Source organism: Tursiops truncatus, chromosome 3 (genome assembly GCF_011762595.2).
Source record: "Tursiops truncatus isolate mTurTru1 chromosome 3, mTurTru1.mat.Y, whole genome shotgun sequence".
Lineage (NCBI taxonomy): Eukaryota > Metazoa > Chordata > Mammalia > Artiodactyla > Delphinidae > Tursiops > Tursiops truncatus.
The window spans coordinates 76503111-76523747 of record NC_047036.1 but is presented as its reverse complement, the minus strand read 5'-3'; the positions used below and the strand labels follow the sequence as shown (position 1 = coordinate 76523747).

General features: G+C 39.4%; 1 protein-coding gene across 1 annotated transcript in view; it reads right to left on the bottom strand.

The window, feature by feature from the left end:
- Positions 1–20637, bottom strand: part of FAM81B (family with sequence similarity 81 member B) — a 61972-nt gene that overhangs the window by 30930 nt on the left and 10405 nt on the right. Inside the window, exons 3-5 of the mRNA XM_073801946.1 lie at positions 18499–18602; positions 15538–15602; positions 2958–3201 (exon numbers count right to left, since the gene is read on the bottom strand). Coding sequence (XP_073658047.1) covers positions 2958–3201; positions 15538–15602; positions 18499–18602 — 413 coding nt within the window. The remainder of the gene's footprint in view (positions 1–2957; positions 3202–15537; positions 15603–18498; positions 18603–20637) is intronic.

The window sequence follows — 20637 nt, the reverse complement described above, 5'->3', positions numbered from 1 at the left end:
CAAAAGACATTAGATAGATTATTGACAGAGAAAATGTAAATTGTTATAGTCACTTTTAAAAAGTGAAAAAAAGGGAAAGATCTCATTTCTATCTCATCAAATTAGCAATAATTAAAACAATAAATCTCAATGCTGGGATAGGTGCAGTGAAAAAAGCACTCTCATATAAGGCTAATGGAAGTGTAAATAGACCAATGTGGCAATATGTGTAAAGAGCTTTTATAGTGTTCTTACCCTGCTAATTCCATTTCCAAGAATGTATACAATAGGAATAATCCAAATGTGGACACATTTATGCACAGCAATATTTCAATATTAGGAGAATAATTAAGCAAACCATGATGTACACACCATGCAAAGAGCTTTTAATGACATACGAAAGGGTTTATGATATAATTTTATATTAAAAATTGTGCTTACAAATGTAGTCTCAGCTTCCTAAAGGGAATGCCTGGAAAGACCAGAGGGAGATGCATCTAGGTATTTGTAGAGAATGCCGTTTGGTGGTGAAATTGTGAGAACTTTTTCCTAGGTTTTAAAATTGTTTCCTAAACTTCCAAATAATTACAGTGAACAAGTATTGCTTTTATAAGTTGGAGGAAAAAAATGCAATTAAGCAATGTTGTACATGAAATGCTCTTTTCCTGAATTAAAAATAAATTAATTTTCAAACTTTAATTAGCTGCCAGCTTAAAAATAAATATTTTGATTTAAAAAGGAACAAGCAACTTAACACAACATCGTAAAGCAACTATACTCCAACAAAAATTAATTAAAAAAAAATAAAATAAAAAGGAACAAGAAACTTAACTGCTACAATTATTGTTGATTAAACAAAAAAACCTTTTTTTCATTTCTTTTAAAAACCCAAGTCAAGCTTCTGCTCACACTTGGATCTAACTTGCTGGCTAATTTACAAATAGGCTGATCTGACTAAAGAGTTTAGGTTTTTAAAAAATACTTGGATAGCATCCATTTCTCTATAAATGCTTATTACTTTATAGTCTTAGTTATTTACTAATGGTAGTTTAATACTTTCTTCTTCATAATGTTTTAACTTCATATCTATAGTCTTTAAATACTTCCTAATTCCGTTTTCTGCGCACAATCAGACCAGTCCTTGTCATTTTCCCTATATATGCCAAACCCTTAACAGGATTGCAAATATTTTGAGATTTTTATGGTATTTGGGAAATGCTTTGGCTTTGTCTTTTTTCAGAGCTAATCTAAGGTAGTTATTATAGGAAAAGAAGCTCTTAGCAAGATTTCAGATATCTGGAAACTTTCTTCCCCTTAAAGCTAATAGTATTTTATTGGGGTATAATTAATATGTATTAAAATATATAAATCAAAATATATCTCTGGATGGATTTTGACAAATATAATCAACTATGTAACAAACACTGAAATCAAAATATAGAACATTCTAGAAGCATTTTGGTATTTCTGAGAATGCTGTTCTCTTTTCAATTACCAAGAAGTTTTGACTCCTAAATTAGGATCTTATTTTAGTCCTGGTGCTGTACTTGATTTTCTCATCATCTCAGAGGCACTGAGCCATGTGTCTCTTGTCACTTTCATGAAAGTTCATTATGCCTGGAAACACCTTTGACCACTTTGAGAAGTAACATTGACTCTTTAGGTCCTGCTGTCAATTCAATATGTGCTAAATACCAAACAAGTGCCTTTTAAAAGCTCACCAAGATTTTTTAACTTTCCACAGTCCCTCAAATGCAGTATGGCATTATGGGGTCTACAGACAGAAAATAAATTAACAAATATCCTTAGCCTTAAATGTATAGTCATGAGTAAGTCATTGCTGGGTCAATCTCATGGTTTTTGTTTTTTTGTCTAATCCACTATTCTATCTGATAGGAGAAAAGGACATTATTGTGTGAGGGCACTGTTGTCAATTCTCACAATTCCACACGTTTTGGGCCAGATTTTTAAACTGTATTCTCTGGAACTTTTGCCTGAAAGTTGCTACCCCAGAGTCATAATGCTCATTAGTACTTTAAAAACTCTGAAAGACCTGTAATAAGAATCTACTTGTCTTGGTTTAACCCAAGCATTTCATTTTTTGATCAGAGGCTCTATTTTTCCTCTAGCACCTTAAACATCATTCATTCATTCATTTATCTGTTCAAGAAATATTTACAGATTGCTGACTGCCTCTCACACACTGTCATCAGTTTGATGTGGGATTTAACAGTGAACGAAATGAAGTCCCTGTCCTCACAGAGATTATATTTTAGAAGGGAAACACACTAAACAAATAAAGACCATGGTCATTTGCGATAAGTGCTATAGATAAAAATAATGTAGGGTTTAAGGGGGGTTGTGACTGTTGGGGTGAGGAGGGGGTATTTTATGGCATGTCAAGGAACCACCCTCTGATATGATGATTTTTGAGCAGGGACTGAAGGAATGAAGAATACTTTATAGAAGCATCTAGGGGAAGATGATCCACCCAGAATACACAGCAAGTGCAAAGGCCCTGAAGCCTGAGCATGTTTGGGGTGTTCTAAGAAGAGCTGGGAGCCCAGTGTGGCCAGAGTGAAGGAGAAAGGGGTAGGAGATGGGGTCAGAGTGTGATGGGCCTATGAACTAGCATTCCCACTGCCTAATGAAGACCTCTGTTTGAAATGATTATATTAATAGAATCTTGGAGATTAAGATGAAAATAAGCACCTTAGCACAATGTCTGACATTTAATGTTAGACAGTTGCCTTTTCTGTCACAGAGACATTCAACAAACATTTTCTGAACGTAGAATTTCCTTCTACTTTTTGGCAGAAATGAGAAGTTGAAATATTGACTATTTCCCTCTGAGGCAACTAAACTAAAATCATTTAAACTTAAGTAATAGTGACTCATTTCTCTAGTTGAAAAATGACACTGGTGCTTGATAAACTTTGTCAAGCAATGATGCCAACATATGGGAAATAAAGAACTACCTCAATGTTCTGGCTGAGTTTTTTGACGATGCTGGTGATGGTCTGGATGTGGTTTTCCGGAAGCTTCCTGGCAAGTGACTCCTCCTTTTGAAAGCCATGCGTCCCCTGAAGACAGGCAGAGATATCCTCCTTGACGTGGAAAGCTTGTTCAAGGAGGAAAGCTATGGTGCGACCCTGGTTGTTCAGTCTGTCTTCTAGCTGACTTCTCTGGGTGTTTGGAATGGCAGGAAGAAAAGAATGACCCCTGGTCCAGAAAAGGAAACAACACCGCGGGTGTTACAAGGATGAACTGGACGAGCCAGAACCAGATCTTGCATCCGCACTCCTACTCCTGTATATATAAAATCCATATATATAAAATCCTATATTTTCTCCCCCGTGAGAAGTCTGTCTGTTAGGACTTTAAACCCTGTGTAGTTAGAATCTCGGTTTATGTCTCATCTGAGAACTGGATCCGACTTATGCCCTGATCTTGTATCATGTATTTTTCCTGTTTCCCAAGCAGGAATTGTTCTACATTTTACCTGCTATTCTAACAAGCCAAGTTGGAGCCACATAAATTTCATGCCTGATGATTCTATCCTGAGGAGAGAGCTGCTTTCTAATTGCTGGAAGAAATAATAGCTCAAAGGCAAAGATTAACAAAAGAGTCAGAAGGTCAACAAAAAGTAAAAAAATAAATTAGAAAAGGAAAATACAAAGACTAGGGCTATTTAGTATTCGGGCAAAGAAACATGTAAAATCCCAATGGCTCCTACTGGCATTAGCAAATTACTCCTTCCCTTCACAGATGAACTTCTTGGAGAACAACTTACTTTTGTTGTGTCTTTTTCTTTATTTAATTTACTTTGCTTATTTTTGTGACCTAATCTCGAAGTCATACCCCATAACTTTTGCTTTAGTCCATTCCCTAGAAGCAAGTCACTAAGTTGTGCCTATATTCAAAGCAAGGGGAGTTAGTCTCCACTTCTTGAAAAATGGAGTGTCAGAGAATTTGTGGTCATTTAAAAACCACCACACTGTCAGTCATCTGACTGGCTTCTCAGGAATATCAAAATGCTTCTAGCATGTTTTATATTTTGATTTGGGTGGTTGTTAATAATTGATTATATTTGTCAAAATCCATCCAGATACATACTTTGTATATTTTAGGACATATTAATTATACCCCAATAAAATACTCTTAGTATTAAGAGGAAAAAAGTTTCTGGATCTCTAGAAATCTTGCTAAGAGCTTCTTTTCCTATAATAATTGATTATCCTAGATTGGCTCTGAAAAAAGACAAAGCCAAAACATTTTCCAAATACTATAAGATCTCACTACATCCACATGTCCCAGTGGATGGGGTGGGAAAGCAACTGCTCTTCTAGTGTTGCTTCTTCCCGAGGAGCAAAAGGAGAAGACCTGACAGAAGAGGTTATTCTGTAGGATGGGGAGTGGCTGACTACAGTTTTACTGTGTCTGGGGCTTATCCACACCCCACCTCTCAAGCTCATTGGAGCTGACAACACTTCATTGGCGACCAGGCTCTGACTGAAATCTTCAGGGAAAGATGAACTCACAGGCCAAAATATCAGGACATTTGAGGAGCACAGTCTTTTTAAAAGCAAATTAGCCAACAAATAAACAATCTATTGGATTATCAATTCCTACGAAAGAGAATTACTGAAATATATGCAATGAGAAATTTTTTAAAGAGCTAATAAAGGTGTTAAAATGGAAGATATGGGAAGATATTAGCAAAATGAGAACAACTAGAAAACATAAACAAGTAGAAATATTAGGCATGAAAAATATAATAGTTGAAATAAAGAAACATAAAAGATGGGATAGCTATGACACAATAAATAGCTGCAGAATGAATTAGTGATTTAGGAGAGAAGATTGAGAAAATTTACCAGACAGAAGAAGGAGCGGTCACACAACTTGGAGATGCCAAGAGTCAGAATTCAAAACTCACGTCTGTCTGACTCCAAAATCAAATGTTAACCTTTACTCCCATATATTCCTGTCATTCTACGAGATAATAAGCAGAAGCAGAAGACACACTTTGATTAACGCTCCTGATGTGGCCTAATAGAGTGACAGCAGAAATGACAAACAGAAGTGTCCTCAGGCTTCAAAGCTTCTCTTTCCATAGTTCTTTCTCCTCTTCTCGGTCCTGGCCACCGTTATCCCCTCCACTTTCGCCTCCTAACAAAGAGTACATCTTCCACACAACAGCTAGAGTGATGTTTCTAAAAGTGTGAAGATAGAACTTGCCTACTGAAAACCCTCTGATGGCTCATCCATTCTCCGGAAATAAAATCCTGGCTCTCCTTTCCAGCCTCATCTCCTCCCAGTCTTCCCTACACAGACCAATGTCTTTCTGCTCCTCAAACACACCAAGCAGTTCCTAGCTCAGAGCCTCGGGATCTGCTGTTCCTTCTGCTTAGAGTGCAGTCTCTTCATGGCTGCCTGCTTCCCATTCTTTAAGTATCAACTTCAATATCCCCTCCTCAGACAAACCTTCCACTCAGTCACTTTCTATCATAATACCCCATTTCACCTTCTCCATAACATTTGTCATTACCTAAAATCATCATATTTACTTGTTTGTGTTTATTTTCTGCCCTTCATCACTAGAAGGAAAGTTCCCTGCAGGCAGGCACTTCATCTAACTTGTTCTCCACGGTTTCCCCAACACTGAGAAGAGTGCCTGACACATAGCAGGTGGTCAATAAATATTTGTTGACTGACTGATTGCTGTAGCTGAACTGTTTCCTTAAGTCTCAGTTGTTAGAAAATTGGAGGAAAAAATGGTTCCACAAAGCTCCAAGTTGTTAGAGCCCGAAAGTTTTCCGTTTCCTTTCTCGAGCAGTATAAAATAGCTTCAGCCTGGGTGAGATTCATCTTTCCTGTCACCTGCACATCTGAGGAACAGAGATGGCTTAGCTAAGTGTTTCAGTAGTAAGATTCCATCCACCACTCATTTGGCTCAAAAATGTTCTTCTGGAAAACTACCAAATGGAGCCTCATATATATAAAATCCGTTTTTCTAAAACCCCAGCATGCTGACAGTGCTACCCTGGATGGGATGTATGAGTCACAGGCAGAAGGGAAGAGGATGTCAGGCCCTGCTGCTGGTGACACATAGCCTAGCAGTGGATTGCAGATTTACTCATTGTTTTCCTTGAGCTGGTGCTTCTTTCTGGACTCCAGACAATCTGCGGCCTGGATTTGCCGGTGAGAGAGGTCTTCATTTGTTCTGTAGAGACCCTTGTAAATCACGCTGAATTCCTCTCCAAGTTTAGAATTTGTTCTCTCTTAGGTGTTCTCATTGTGGCAGACACAGTTGGTTAACTTCTTAATAGCCATCCCTGCTTCTGCCTGACTCGGTACGTCCTCCTGTCCCCCATGTCCTTCAGGGTGGGGTGGGGCACAAGCTAACCATGGTGGTCCCATTCTTCTGGGCTGAGATGCAGTTGGTTTAGGTAGGAGCACGTGAAGCAATACTGGCCAATGAGATGCAAAGGGGAAACCTACTGTGGGGCTTTTGGGTAAGGTTGCTTTGCCTTTAAGAAGACATACCCAAGAAGAACCTTCTCTCTTTTTTGCTGGATGTAGTCATGTCTGTGTGTGATGCCTGGAACTGCTGAAGCTACCTGTGATCATGAGGGGAAAGAGGATGGCTGGGAAGAAGGATAAAAAACACCTGGGTGTTTGATGATGTTGTTAAGCCTCCAAATTAACCAAATTCTAGATTTTTAATGTGAACTAATGAATGACCTTACATTTAAGCCGTTTTGGTTGGAGTTTTCATGGGTAGCTGAAAGCACTGTATCTGTAACTAGTAACTTACCAATGAAAATGTCAGTTGAAATAGAAATGGATCAGTAAATATTTACTAAATGTCTACTCTAGTCCATGTACAATGTATAAAGGTCCTGTCCCTCCAGTAACTTAGTCTGATTCAGTGTTTCTTGTGAAGAAACTTGCATTAGTATCATGGGGGTGGAGAAGGGAGGGAAGTCGCTAAAATGCAGATTCCGTGGCACAACTATAGACTTACTAAATTATAATTTTGGGGGTGAGGGGAAGAACAAGAATATGTATTTTCAATAAGCACTTAGATGAATCTAATATATTCTTAGGACTAAACATCACTGATTTATTTAAGACTGGTCATATGAGTCATGACCAGTCTTGAAGGCATAAAGGTAAAGAACATATAATGAGGTGCTGAGGTGTGAAATGTGGACTCTGAGATTTCAAATCATGCAGATATTCAGAGGCATCTTGGCAAGTTGGAAGGCAAGGTAGACCAAGGGTAGAATACAGGTTCCACCACTTACCAACCAAATATTTCTGTTCATTCATTTTAGACAGAGGTAAAGGGGCCACTTTGCCATATGGCTGTTAAGTTCTGAGATCACATGTAGAAGCAGGTGGTAGGGAGCAGTGAGACCAGTGAGACCTGCACTGCCGTCCAGGCTCACACAGGGCCTATGTGCACTCAGTCTTCGGGTGTGTTGTTGGCTGGTATCAGGATTGTATCCAGCAAGAGCATTGTACCCAGAAAGGTCTGAGGAAACAGACCTAAGCCAGTAGATGGGCCAGTGGAACAGGGCTGCCACCTCTGCTCAGATGCCAGCCTGTGGTCCTGCCTTCAGAGTTGGCCTCAATGTTGTTGCTCTTTGGCACATGGAAGGAAGCCTTGCAGGGCAGCACCTAGCGCTATGTGAATGTATTTGCCTGCAACCATGGGGCATTAAATGGCACATAAATGATGGACTGTAGTTACTTATTTTCTTTTAGCTCTTAACATTTATTTTTAAAAGTTATTTTATATTTAAGTGGAGAATGTTCCTTTTTGAAATGTCTTTTCATGTCTGAGATTTAGTATTGGAGTATTATTATTGTTGTTTATTAATGATGCTTAATGAAGCAACAAATCATGCTCTGTCTAGTTCTATTTGCATGATTCCTACAGGATGAAGATAGAGCTTATATATATGTTTCCTATTTTTTGCTGTAAGGAAAGAGAATATTAGTTTCCAGTTGACTTTTCTAAATCAGTGACTGGAATAACATTCAACACACGAACATTCTCAGTCTTCTAAGAGAGATTCCTAGTAATACTGTTGTTCAAAACATCAGATCATCCACAAGTTTAAAAACTGAGGCTTTTCATTAGTAGCGAGATGTGGCTACCATGAATTTAAAAAATTCACTGCTTTATTAGCATATCATAGCAGTGGGACTTATATATCTAAATTTAACTGTGAAAGAAAGATATAACGAATATTCCAGACTCGTGCAGATGGAGTTACTAACCACAGGAGGAAGTATTCCTAGGGGGCCTTTTCAGAGGGCTATTTGGACTTTATATAAATCATTGATTATGTAGCTGACAATTGAATCTGAACAGATTTTCCACAAACTCTGAGTTCTATTTCTCTGCAACTCAATGTGACTTACACCAGCTGTGCTGTTGCTGGCAGATGCATTGGTACATAGTAACTCTCACTTCTCTGCCCGTTCTGTTCTTGCGACTAGAGCACTAAATTTACTTAGATTTTAATAACCATTTCGGCAACCTGTAATATTCAAGAGACAAAAATTTGAAAATTTAAGCCCCTTTCTAGAACACAAAAGGGCATAACTGAAGAGAATTTTCATTTCCATGAGATTTATTCTATGACTAGTTACATTCTCAATGCATAGAGTCCTGCAAAAAAAAAAAAAAAAAAAAATTAGAAAGTGGCATTTCAGAGAATATTTTACTGCCTCACAAAAATAATCTGTGAGTGTGTGCGTAGAGGGGTGGAACTGCAAATGTCTTTTCTATTGTTTCTCCATTGCTTGTTCCTAAGCGTTACCCTGGCAGATGGTTTTGGTGACTCTAGAAGCCTCCATTGCTGAGTTTTACACAGGGCTGAATGCTGTAGGTGGCTGAGGGAGGCATCTCCTGTTTTAAATAACACATAACAGGAAGAAGCAGCCCAGCGGGGCTGGGTCAGCATGGGGTCTTCGTGGAGGAGCTAGGAAAGGGAAGGACTCCAAATAATGACCTGGCCGAGAAGAGACTGGCTGTGGATCTTTTCCAGAGGCAAGTTATGTAATATGTGAGGCAAACTCCCCGTGTTCAGTAACATTTTCAATTAAATTACAGAATTAGTAACGTACCTATTGTGATTGGCTTTCTGGTAGAGGCATTCGGGTTGGCAGGTATTCCTGAGTCCCTGTGTGAATGGGGGCTCGGTGGACACCCGGGTGACACAGGGGCAACATGTAAATGGCAGCAGCAAGTTGTTTTGAGGGTGTTTGGAGTTCTTACAGCGTTTTCTAGGGCTCTTGAGATGCTTACCCATATTACCTTGCTAATGTTGGGCTCTGAGAGTTATATGTGAGTCTCCAGGGGAAAGAACACTCTACTTGGAGTTGGAAGACTGGGGGCTCGAGCTCTGCCTCTGCCACGTAGTACCCTTAACCCGTATTAAGCTGTCCAGAAGCGAGCTCCTTATTTGTCCTGTGGAGATGACTCCTGCCCTACTTATTTGGCTGAAGGTTTTCAATTTACATAATGTATCTGAAGTGCTTTGTAATGTCTACAAGGGTCATGTACGTGTGTTCTTGTTCTAATTATTAGTAATGATTAGATGGTGCCATGGGCTGAATTGTGTCCCCACAAAAAGATATGTTGAAGTCCTAACCCCCCCTCCCAACCCCGTACCACAGAATGTGACCTTAGAGGTCACTGCGGATGTGATTAGTCATACCTACTGAGGTCTTACGGGGTTGGTGGGCCCCTAATCCAGTATGACTGATATCCTTGTAAGAAGATGGCTGTGTGATGGCAGAGACACAAGGAGGAGACCACGTGAAGGTGGAGGCAGAGACTGGAGCGAGGCAGTTACAAATCAAGGAACACCAGGCCTGCTGGCTGTCACCAGAAGCTAAGAGAGACTAATGGGACATGTTCTCCCCAGAGCCCTCAGAAGGAACCAACCTGCAGACACCTTGATTTCAGACTTCTAACCTCCAGGATTGTGAAATAATACTGTTTGAAGCCACCCAGTTTGAGGTACTGTATTGTGGCAGCCCTAGGAAACTAATACAAATGGTAAATTATTTGAGGGGAGCTTCTAGCCCAAGAGAAATGTAAGGAATCTATTATTATTACTGTTTTATCTCTCCATGATGCTTATAGTCAACATAGCACTTTCATAAACATGATTTCATTTCATCCCCACAACTTGTCCTTGGCGTAAGTAAAATTTTTCTCAATTTAGGTGGAAACTAAAGCTTAAAGATGATCAGTAATCCAGCTGGGAAACATTTCAACCTGCCCCCTTGACTCTTTTTCCCTACACCACAGCACATTTGTTTAGACCAGTTAGTAGTTCTACCTGTTATATTTGAATTTTTCTCAGAGAGATGAGATATATTGATTCCTCTGCATATATTTATATAAATATAAATATATATTCAAGGTATATATATTTATAGGTATAAAGTTATATACATATAACTGGCATATATATTTACACATGTATATTCCTCTGCATATATAAATATGTATTCAAGATGCATATGTTTATATATAATGTTATATGTAACTTGTATATATAAATATATTCCTCTGCATTTACATATATATATATATATAAAACTTGCTTCCAACATCATGTAATTTTTCACCCCAGTTACCTTTGCTTGGCTCACATCTCTCCGTGGAGCACTAAGTGTCCTCTTTGTGGCCCAGAGGTTGGAGGGGCTCCCTCTCTGCTCTAGTGAACTGAGACTAGCCTCGGCCTCACCTCAGCACAGTTCTCACACTTGAGCAGAAACTCTCAGGTGTGGGAAGAATTCAGTCCCTCCTGGGGTGGGAGGAACTAAGCTTCATGTGGGCAGCTCCTGCCTGGACTGATATGGGAGTGCTGTGGGTAATGCCCAGTTCCTGTAGCTGTGTCCACCCCCAGCACAGTGAGATGATGCCAGAGAGAGAGTAAAAGACTGCACTGTGGCTGATGGTAGTGCCTCCCAGGCTGCCTACATCCCACACAGGGACACCCATGGAGGAAGATCAGATATGGCTGCCTTCACATCTTCCATGCTGCGAGGGATGGGCTGGAGGTGATGATGTCCCAGCCTCTATGTGTGTGTGTGTGTTGAGAAGATAGCTGGCAGGGGGTGTGGGTAGCAAGTGGTTAAGAAAATAGGCTTTGGAATAATGTAGACACAGATATCTGTGTTAGAATCTTGGTCTGTCATTGCACTGTGTGACCTTGGGCAAGTATTTGACTTCTCTGTGAACCCCAGTGACTTCATCTTTAAAATAGTGACACTCTCCACCTCTTAGGGTTATTGTGAGGATTAAATGAGATGATTAACACGGAGTAAGAGCTGGCAACGTTAACGCTGAATGCGGTCAGTGGGGCTAGAGTACTGTGCAGGGTGGGAGGGGGTCTGTTAGGTAATAAGTAACTTGCTAACATCCCAGAGTGCCCCATGTATCTTTTTTTATAAGCTATGCAGACTATTTTGAGCTTTCTCACCTGGAAGCTAGTTGCCCTTGAAGATGGATACGATACTGCAAAATAAAACCCAAGAGATCTCCAACCTAACACGACCTATCCCATAAAAAGCTCAACCAACAGTGTTTGGTCTTCCTTTCCTGTGTACTCTAATGTGAAATATGTGTCTTCATGTAGCAACAAAAGCAATGCATCACAGTATAATAAAATGGCTGCCACGGTACTAAGACAAAAACCTTGAAAACGAATACTTCCCAGACCCTGAATGCCCTATTCTACTTACAAGTAGAGATCATTACTAATTTATTATTTTGCCCGTTTGACTCACTGATAGTTTTATACATCCAAATTTTGCATACTATTCTTTGGCTGTCAGCCAGACCCGCATCTTCCCAAAATGTACTCCTGAGAGAATTCCTGAGATGTATATTGGCTGTAGCCCAGCCTGGACAACTCTTCAGTACAAAACAATTTCATTTTCTTGGCCCAGATAGCATTACAGTTCGGGTTTATACTTCCCTCCTTTTTATTCCAGTCCTTTTTGTCCCTGTGTTGTTTCTGCCTCACCACAGGAGTGTTCCTGCCTTAGAAACTTAGCTTTCCCCTGTATGTCCCCATGGCCCACTTTCTCATCTCCTGGTTTTTGCTGAAATGCTAACTTCTCAATGAACTCTACCCTGGCCAGACCACCTAACAATGTGTATCTCCTCCTCTTACTAGAACAAAAGCTCCATGAGGACAGGGTCTTTGTTTTGTTCACTGAAAACCCTCCAAGTGCCTAGCATAGTGCCTGGCATGTAGTAGATTGTCAATAAATATTTGTTAAGTGAATAAATGGCTATAACCAGTTTTTGAAGACCAAAGAATCTAAGGGAGGGAAGAGACCTTAGAAATTATTTGATTCGGTGGTGAGAAACTTATTTTTTTCAGGAGAATCAACTGAAGGAGAATAAAAAGTAATTTATGGGCAGTATTTGTTTTCTACACCATATGAAATCCTGTGGGGGAATAACATATGTTCTTAAATCTTAACCACTTACTTTATTACATAAAAGAGTGTTTATGAGTTTAAACTGTGGGCAGAGTTGAGAAATAGAAAGTAGTGGTGGCTCTGATCTGCATTCTGGAAATGAATTCTGGGTCTTACCTTGAACAGAGACAGACCTTGGGACTCAGGCACCTAAAACCCCACCCCATTTTATAGAGGCGGCAGAGATTGCCTGGAGAAGCAAAGACATTTTAGTTTTCTCAAGGTCACATAGCTGATTACAGGCAGATTCAAGAGTGGACCTAGGTGCCTAGCCTCCATGCCATGCTCCTTCTACCAGCAGAAGAAAAAGAAGAAAAAGAAAAAGCCTCTGGCGCTTTTCTGCTTAATTAAGCTTAAGTGAGCATTGACTACACCGTCATGAACTCAGCAGACATCTGTTCATTGTGAATCTATAAACACATGTGGAAATCAGAATTATTTACTGCCTTTAATATAATGTCACCATAATTGTCCTAGAAATGATTGCAAGCATTCTGCCTGCCCCTGCTGCATGGATTATTAATATGACCTAACATTTAGCAAGTGTGGGTGATGCTCCAGCTGCCTGAGGCTGAGAAGGGCCCTGTACGTGCTCAGTCTGCCTTTCTTTTTAATGTGCTCATCTCTAGACAAACCTTGTTCATAGACTAGGCATCATCTCTTTTGTTGCTGAATTTTTACTCTTTTCAGTTGTTTTTATTATTTGTTTTTAGTATTGCCTATAAGTATGCCCACATAGATTTATAAGGCAGAACCTCTGAGAGTATGCAACATATATTCAGGCTGTTTAATGAATCGATAATGACTTTTACTAGTGTGAGTACTCTGCTTGCATATCAATTTGTTGCCATTCGATACATACTATGACTGTGAGGAAGAAGTTATTTTTAAAATTATTGTTTTTTATGTTTATTTTGTTGGATTTGATATGTCAATTCAAAATATCTGCACTGATGATTGAAAGGCCCAAATGCCATTTTGCTTTTCCAGTTAATCAGCTACCCAGGAGTCTGCTGCTCTAAGCAGAGCCCTAAAGATTCAATTGCTCCACCATTATTCTCCATTAAATCTGTCAACTACAGTTCCTTAGGAATTGATATTCAATGCATCATGATAGGCTACTGTAGGGGTATCAGAAAGCATTAAGGACAGAGAGTCCCTGCCTTTAGGGAGTTTGCAGCCTGCTCTGGGAGATTAGAGGAGTGAGACCAAAGGAAAACCAGCCACCTTAGGCAGTACATAGAAAGTTCTTAGATATATGACTTGGACAAAAAGAGAAGGAATGTGGGAGGGATCACGGCGGAAATGAATGTTGGGGTCATCATGCTTTTGCTCTGAACTATAGACTACTTCTTTCCCTTTGTCTTAATTTTAGTTTCTCTGGAATCCAAGAAATGGCAAAAATTTCCTTGGATTTCGTTTTAAGCTTGTTGCCATCTTCCAGGAATTTTCTCTCATTTCCTATGATGTAAGTCACCATCCTGAGCTAAAGAAATCCACTTGGGTTCATACTGGAATTTGACAGATCAGAAGAACCATTTCTATTTTGTTTGTCATGTGGAGAGTCAGGTGGGAATAGGTCTTTGTGTTCTCCTTGGATGGCAAGGTTAGCCAATACATCTTTACAATAATTATTTTTGTGCATACCACATTCATTGTACTTAACTAAGAAAAAATGCCATCGATCCAAATGTCTCATTTCTAAACATTAAAAAAACCTTTCGGGCTTTCCTGGTGGCGCAGTGGTTGAGAGTCCGCCTGCCGATGCAGGGGACACGGGTTCATGCCCCGGTCTGGGAAGATCCCACATGCCGCAGAGCGGTTAGGCTCGTGAGCCATGGCCGCTGAGCCTGCGCGTCCGGAGCCTGTGCTCCACAACGGGAGAGGCCACAACAGTGAGAGGCCCACGTACCGCAAAAAAAAAACAAAAACAAAAACAAAACCCTTTCCCCTTGTTTGGTTCCATTCTCTAAATTACAGCCTCATTGTCACATAAGCAAATACAAATCACGGGTAGCATGAAAAGAGGGGCTGAAATACTGTGGTTGAACTTTTTGGAATGCCTTAAGTTCAGCTGGCTAAGGAACAGGGAAATTCTTAATTGTGAACATACTGTAATATTAGTGATTTTTAAAATTTTGTCATCTTCATTGTTAAAAGTAATTTAAAAAAGGAAAATCCATTTTCTTTTCATGTTGAATCATTTCTTTGTTTGGTCAATTCTTTTCACTGTGGTCATGATGTATATTTTAGAATCAGAATTATTTTAAAGATACAGTGAGTGGGTCTTAGAGAGTTTCTAATTCAGCCTCTTCATCTGGCAAATGAGAGAACAAGCCCAGAGACATATGGGACTGCGTGAAGTCATGCAGAAAATTACTGGAAAGCCTGAGACTAACTCCCAAGTGCCCTGAGAACATTAATGCGCACATCAGACCGAATCCCCCTCTGACATACTCAAATAGAAACTCAAACTAATATGCCTTGCCCTGTATCCTTCCTTTACAAATTGGAATTCTAGGATCTTTTGGACAGTGTGCATGTTATCAATTGTATGCTATATTTCCAAGTCCCCGGAGCTCTCCCCCTTTTGTAGACCTTCCCTGGATGAGCTCCAGGTGTGACACTGTAAATAGCAGAAACAAAAACGTTCTGATGATTAGTTTAATATATTTCAAAATTTCCTGAGTTTTTATCATGAAATGTTAACATATTTATTTGATTTATTTTGAAAGTCACAGTTAACTATATCCGATCTTGTCGTATGTCATTCATTGCCTATGTTGTGTTATTCATAAATCTATAGGAACCTATGGCGGTTACTTAAAGAGGAAACAGTAAAATTGGCTTGTTCTGTTAATCAGAGAGGAATAAGAGAGAGGTTCGTCTTCTTGAGACGTTTTAATGCAGTCCTTCTGAAAGCAGAGAACTAGTTTAGATGAACTCAAAGATCTCATTCAGGCACTTTAATTTCTAACGTAATCATCAAGTATAGTAAATAGTTAAAACTGTTGTAATTCACAGACTTACTTGTCAACATATTCAACTAGATCTGTAGAATTCTTGGTTGACATTTTGGCTGGAGATAATCTTACCTAAAACAAAGATCATGGGTTTAAAATGTATCATTAGCTACTTTACAGGGAAATCTTATCCATCTTATAATGTTTTAACTGAAAACAAAATATGTGCTATAGATCATAGATCACCAGCCCAGTTAATCTTGCACATACCCCCATTTGTACTGCTCAAGGCTAAAATCAAAATCAAGTTCTGGGAAGATTCTAGAGTGTTACATTTCATAGATTTGGTATCATAGTTAAGAAAAATTTTCAGGAAAAGTCAAAGCCATAGATTATTCTTGGATAATTTTTTAATGAAATAGCAAATGATTATTGGCAGAGTTACTAAAGATGTCCTCATAGAGTGAATTATTCCTGACATGGTGAATTCTGAGGGGAATCAGCTAATTTTTGAAAACAAAGCCAAAACCTAGAAAAGTAGTCTATTCAAATAATTTTGTTTTCTAAGAAATCTGGATGTCAGTTTCTTATAGTCAATGAGAAATAAAAGTACAGAGCACAGTTACATACATAACTTCTAGTGTTAAACATAGTTGGCCGTATGAACACAACTAATTCAATAAAATGGTACTAGAAAGTTCTACTTGCATGAAAATTCATAATTTTGTAGCATTTCTAGGAGGAAAGAGGTTACCAAATGTACTCACTATTTTGCTTATGCTGAAAATGTTTTAACCTCTAATGTTCTCTTATTTAAGTTTAAAAAACAAGACAGATTTACCTTCATTTTAATAGCCTCTCGCTGAATTGGATTCAATAGGGAGAGTATGAGTTGTATTCCACCTCAGTTAAAAACTTAAGCAAAATATGTTTCTGGGATATTTTTTCTTGGTTTACGTTATTATATACTAGAATGATGAGCAGAATATGTTAAGACCCACTACAGAAATCATTCCTTTTGCAAATGCCTTAGGAATGACCACATTTTGCTTCTTAATTTAGGGCCAAAGAAACTTAATTGGAACCCCTCTCCTCCAATAAAAGTTAAAGAAAACAAGTAAGGTAAGTTTCTTATCAAAGAAGCTAATATAGGACACCTGACAATAATCAGGCTCTCCTGACCAGCCCACTCCGTGGTGGGAATCAGAAAAAGCTTGAGGTTGCTCAGATGGAGCCAGTGAGCCGCTGTGACTGTGCTTTAGATCCTCTCTCCCCAGTGCTGAGTGGGGTTTGCAATGGGTCTGATGCTCCGAAGCCAGGTCTTCCCTTAGAGAGTGGATTTACTAATACACTGGGCACCCAGGTGTCCGCGTTATGGAAACCATCCTAACTCCCTAGAGAATGGGATTGGTCCTCTGCCCTGGTTCCTGTTTTCACTCTGGATTCCAGCTGGAACAGTACTGTGCCCTGGGCTTCTCACCTACTTAACGGCAGCTCTTTCCTTCTCTTCTCTCCGCTGCAACAGTCTGGCCTGTGGGAGATTGTGGGCTGGTCCCTGGCCTTGTATGTTTGGAACCTAGTAGTCCTTTGTGAGTACTTGTGGAATGAAAGGGTGTGATGAATACTGTGTCCAAGGGCACTACGTTACTGGCCTATTGTCTTCCTTTCTCCTTCCGAGGTGAAGCAATTGGATATGCCTGTTTTATTTATTTATTTATCTGTTTTATTTTTATTTTGTTCATTTTTAAGTCTTATTTGGAAGACTATAAATAGCATCCTCTTAAAAGCACACCTACAACTCACATACGTGTAAAGTAACAAATGCGAAACCTGACAATGCAGGGAAGTTTGGAAAAATATAGAAAAAGTAAAAGGTACAGAAAAAAAATTCTCGTTAATTCTAAAGCAAAAGCTGTTAACATTGTGGCATATTTATTTGCTCTTCGTGCAATTTTTTGATGTATCTAAGACTAAATTTTTATATTTTTGCTGACTGAATATGTCAGCTCTTCCACCCCTATTCCTACAGACTAAGCATAATTATATCAAATTTGTTTCACAAACAACTTTATGATTATTATGGAACATTTTACATGTATTAGTTTTCATCTGTTTCATAATAATGCTTCATGGCTTAACGGACTATAAAATACTTTCACATATATGATGTGATTTCATTCTTGAAACAGCCCTTTAAGGTGGGAATCATTACCTTTAACTTACGGATAACAATAGTTACCTTAAGTAACTGAAATCTTTATTACAGAAAGAACTTAAGATAATTATTTTTATAGGTGAGGAATCTGAGGATCAGAGACGGAACTTACTTAAGATCATATAGATTATGATAATAATCAGACTATGTCCTTCCTACCTGCCAAGTCCTTTATCTTAGTGGCTCATTCAAACTCCACATCTTTATCTGATAGGCCAAATTAGCCCATTTCACCACAGAGGAAACAGGAGAGTTTAAGTAATTGTCCAAGTCACACAGCCAATATGTGGTACAGCCAATAGATACCAAAAATCAGTCCTTGACATTGTGCTAGCTTTCCAGTCCTCTTCCCATCACAAGAGGCTGCATCTGCTGGTCAGGAGTTTGAGAATTACAATGCAAAGTCTAAAAACCCTGCTTATTTGAATGTTCTTTTTCATTAATGGGGAAGATATGACAAGTCCATACCAATAAAAATTCTAGTTAGCTATTCTCTGTTTTATGTTAGAGATAATGTCTCCACTTGGAGTTTATCATCTTTCCTTTTAAATCTTCACAAAAATAATTGTCAAATTTTTGTTAATTTTTATCTCCACATATTAAAAGTCAGTGCAATGAATGTATCGACACATTTTTCTTTGCAGCTTGTGCTGGCATCAGTCACTTTTGCAAAGCAGGACAAACAGGAGACGTGGGAGAGTGAAAAGAAAAGCAACTCTTCCAGGACTCCTTAGATCTCTCTAAGCAATATTAAACTTTAAAGAAGCTGAGCAAAATATTCTATTTTGAATATGAATATCTAAAAGTACTTGCTTTCTTTTCTTGGTCACTGGCTGAGCCAACAAGGGGGCCATCAGGTTCATCTGGCTCTTCTGCGGCAGTGGCAGTCGGGGAGGAACTTTTGTGTACATCCGTATCTAGGCAACCAGAATGCTGAGTCAGATTAGGAACTATGGCAAGTGAATTTTTGCAGTGGTGGCAATTTTCTACTTTTTTAAATTGAGGGCAGTTTCTATACATACAGTGAAATTTAAAGGGAGGCTTCCAATTTCTTTTAAACTTCTTCCCTTCTCCCCACCCCAGTTCTCTCCCAGGTCCCCATCACACCTACAGAAAGAGCTTATCACCTCAGGTACTGCCATGAGACAGTCAGGAAACTGTTAAGATGCACTCATTTAGATCAAGCTGTTCTAAAATAATAGGAAATGATTCCTCACCCTGTTGTGCCGAAGCCATCTGAGGATCTTCTTTGGGATTTGCTACGTTGTTTGTATGTAAGAAGAAATACAAGTAAGATAGCAAAGTATGAGAAATTTAGAGTCCTTGAGTAATCCATGAGATAAATACCTGAACTCCTGATGCCTGATTTCCTGACTTTATTTTTATTTATTTATTTATTTATTTTGCGGTACGCGGGCCTCTCACTGTTGTGGCCTCTCCCGTTGCGGAGCACAGGCTCCAGACGCGCAGCCTCAGCAACCATGGCTCACGGGCCCAGCCGCTCCGCGGCATGTGGGATCTTCCCGGACTGGGGCACGAACCCGTGTCCCCTGCATCGGCAGGCAGACTCTCAACACTGCACCACCAGGGAAGCCCCTGACTTTATTTTTTGTTGATTGGATATTTTTTTGAAAGGGCACAGATAGTTTTAATTTTCTCTCTCAGAAAGCCAAAGTACTAAGGAATCTTGATCGCATCCAGACTAAAGTCTTCATGTTTCTGGGGCATCTTCCTGGGGTGGCCCAGAAACACTGTGACTGCAGGAAGGATCTGTGATGTCAGTGGGGTTGGTTCTCACTCTTTAAGTCATTGAGTCCCTGGATTTAGGAGCTTCAAGTGTTTTCCTTAATGCTCAGTGTTGTAAAAATCACTGGGTCCTTCAACACCTCTTTGTCTCAGTGGATGGGAAGTGGTTATTTTTAAACTGATATTTCACACCCTTCCCCTGATCTCACCTTCACCGTTTGGTAAGAGACCACTTTCCATCAAATTAGACAAAGAAAATGAGATGCTGCCATACTCTGGAATCTTCCTCCAAGTATACTAGTTAAGGCTGCTAACTTTTCTAGGCCACCAGGGAGAGCATCACGAAGAATGCAGCCATGACAGGTGGGTGGGTGAACTTGGGCTTTGTAGACAAAATTTTGTTCAGTGATTTGGCTTGTTTAAAAAAGATGTGGATTGTTTTAGCTCTGAAATAGTTTCGTGAGGTTTAAAATTAGAATTTGCGTACTTTGCTAATACCACTTGACCCTCACATACAGAAATGATGTTATTGGCTGAGTTCCTTTTCAAATGATGGTGCTGAGTTTGCCTTGCTCCGAGGACATGCAGGAGGTACAGGATGCTGCATGACAAATTTTGATCCCACAGATAAAAGAACGCATGATTTTTGGCTTCGATGGTGTGTCTTCAAGTGTTAAGCTAAGTCCTTAAAACTTAGAGATACAATATTTCACGGTCTGCAAGCAGTCTAAAACGCTCATGACACCACTCTAACTGTCATTTTATAGAGTGCCAAGTGAGACGGACACACCAGTGACTGAGCGCAGGTGGATATGGGTGCTAAGGGAGTTGGTTAGGACCCTGACTTCTCAGCCTACTGGCTATTTACTTTGGGCAAAATTACCTCCCTTCTTCAAGCCTCAGTTTTCTCTTCTGTTAGGGGAAGCTAATAATATCGATCTCATAAGTTGGTTGAGAGGATTCAATGCGATGATACACTTAGAGTACCCAGCTGAGTGCCAGGCTAGGTATCCACTAAATGGTAGCTATTATCAGTGATTATATCACGAGGTGGCAATTATCCAAGAAATGGATAGAGTCTGTGAGAAAGGAAAACTGGATTTGACCTTTTGCTAAACAACTTCTTATGATTCTTTCTTTCCTTAACTTGAGCTTCTAATCCATAGGATTTGGCTAGAAAAATGGGCCCCAGTGAAATGAGACTCT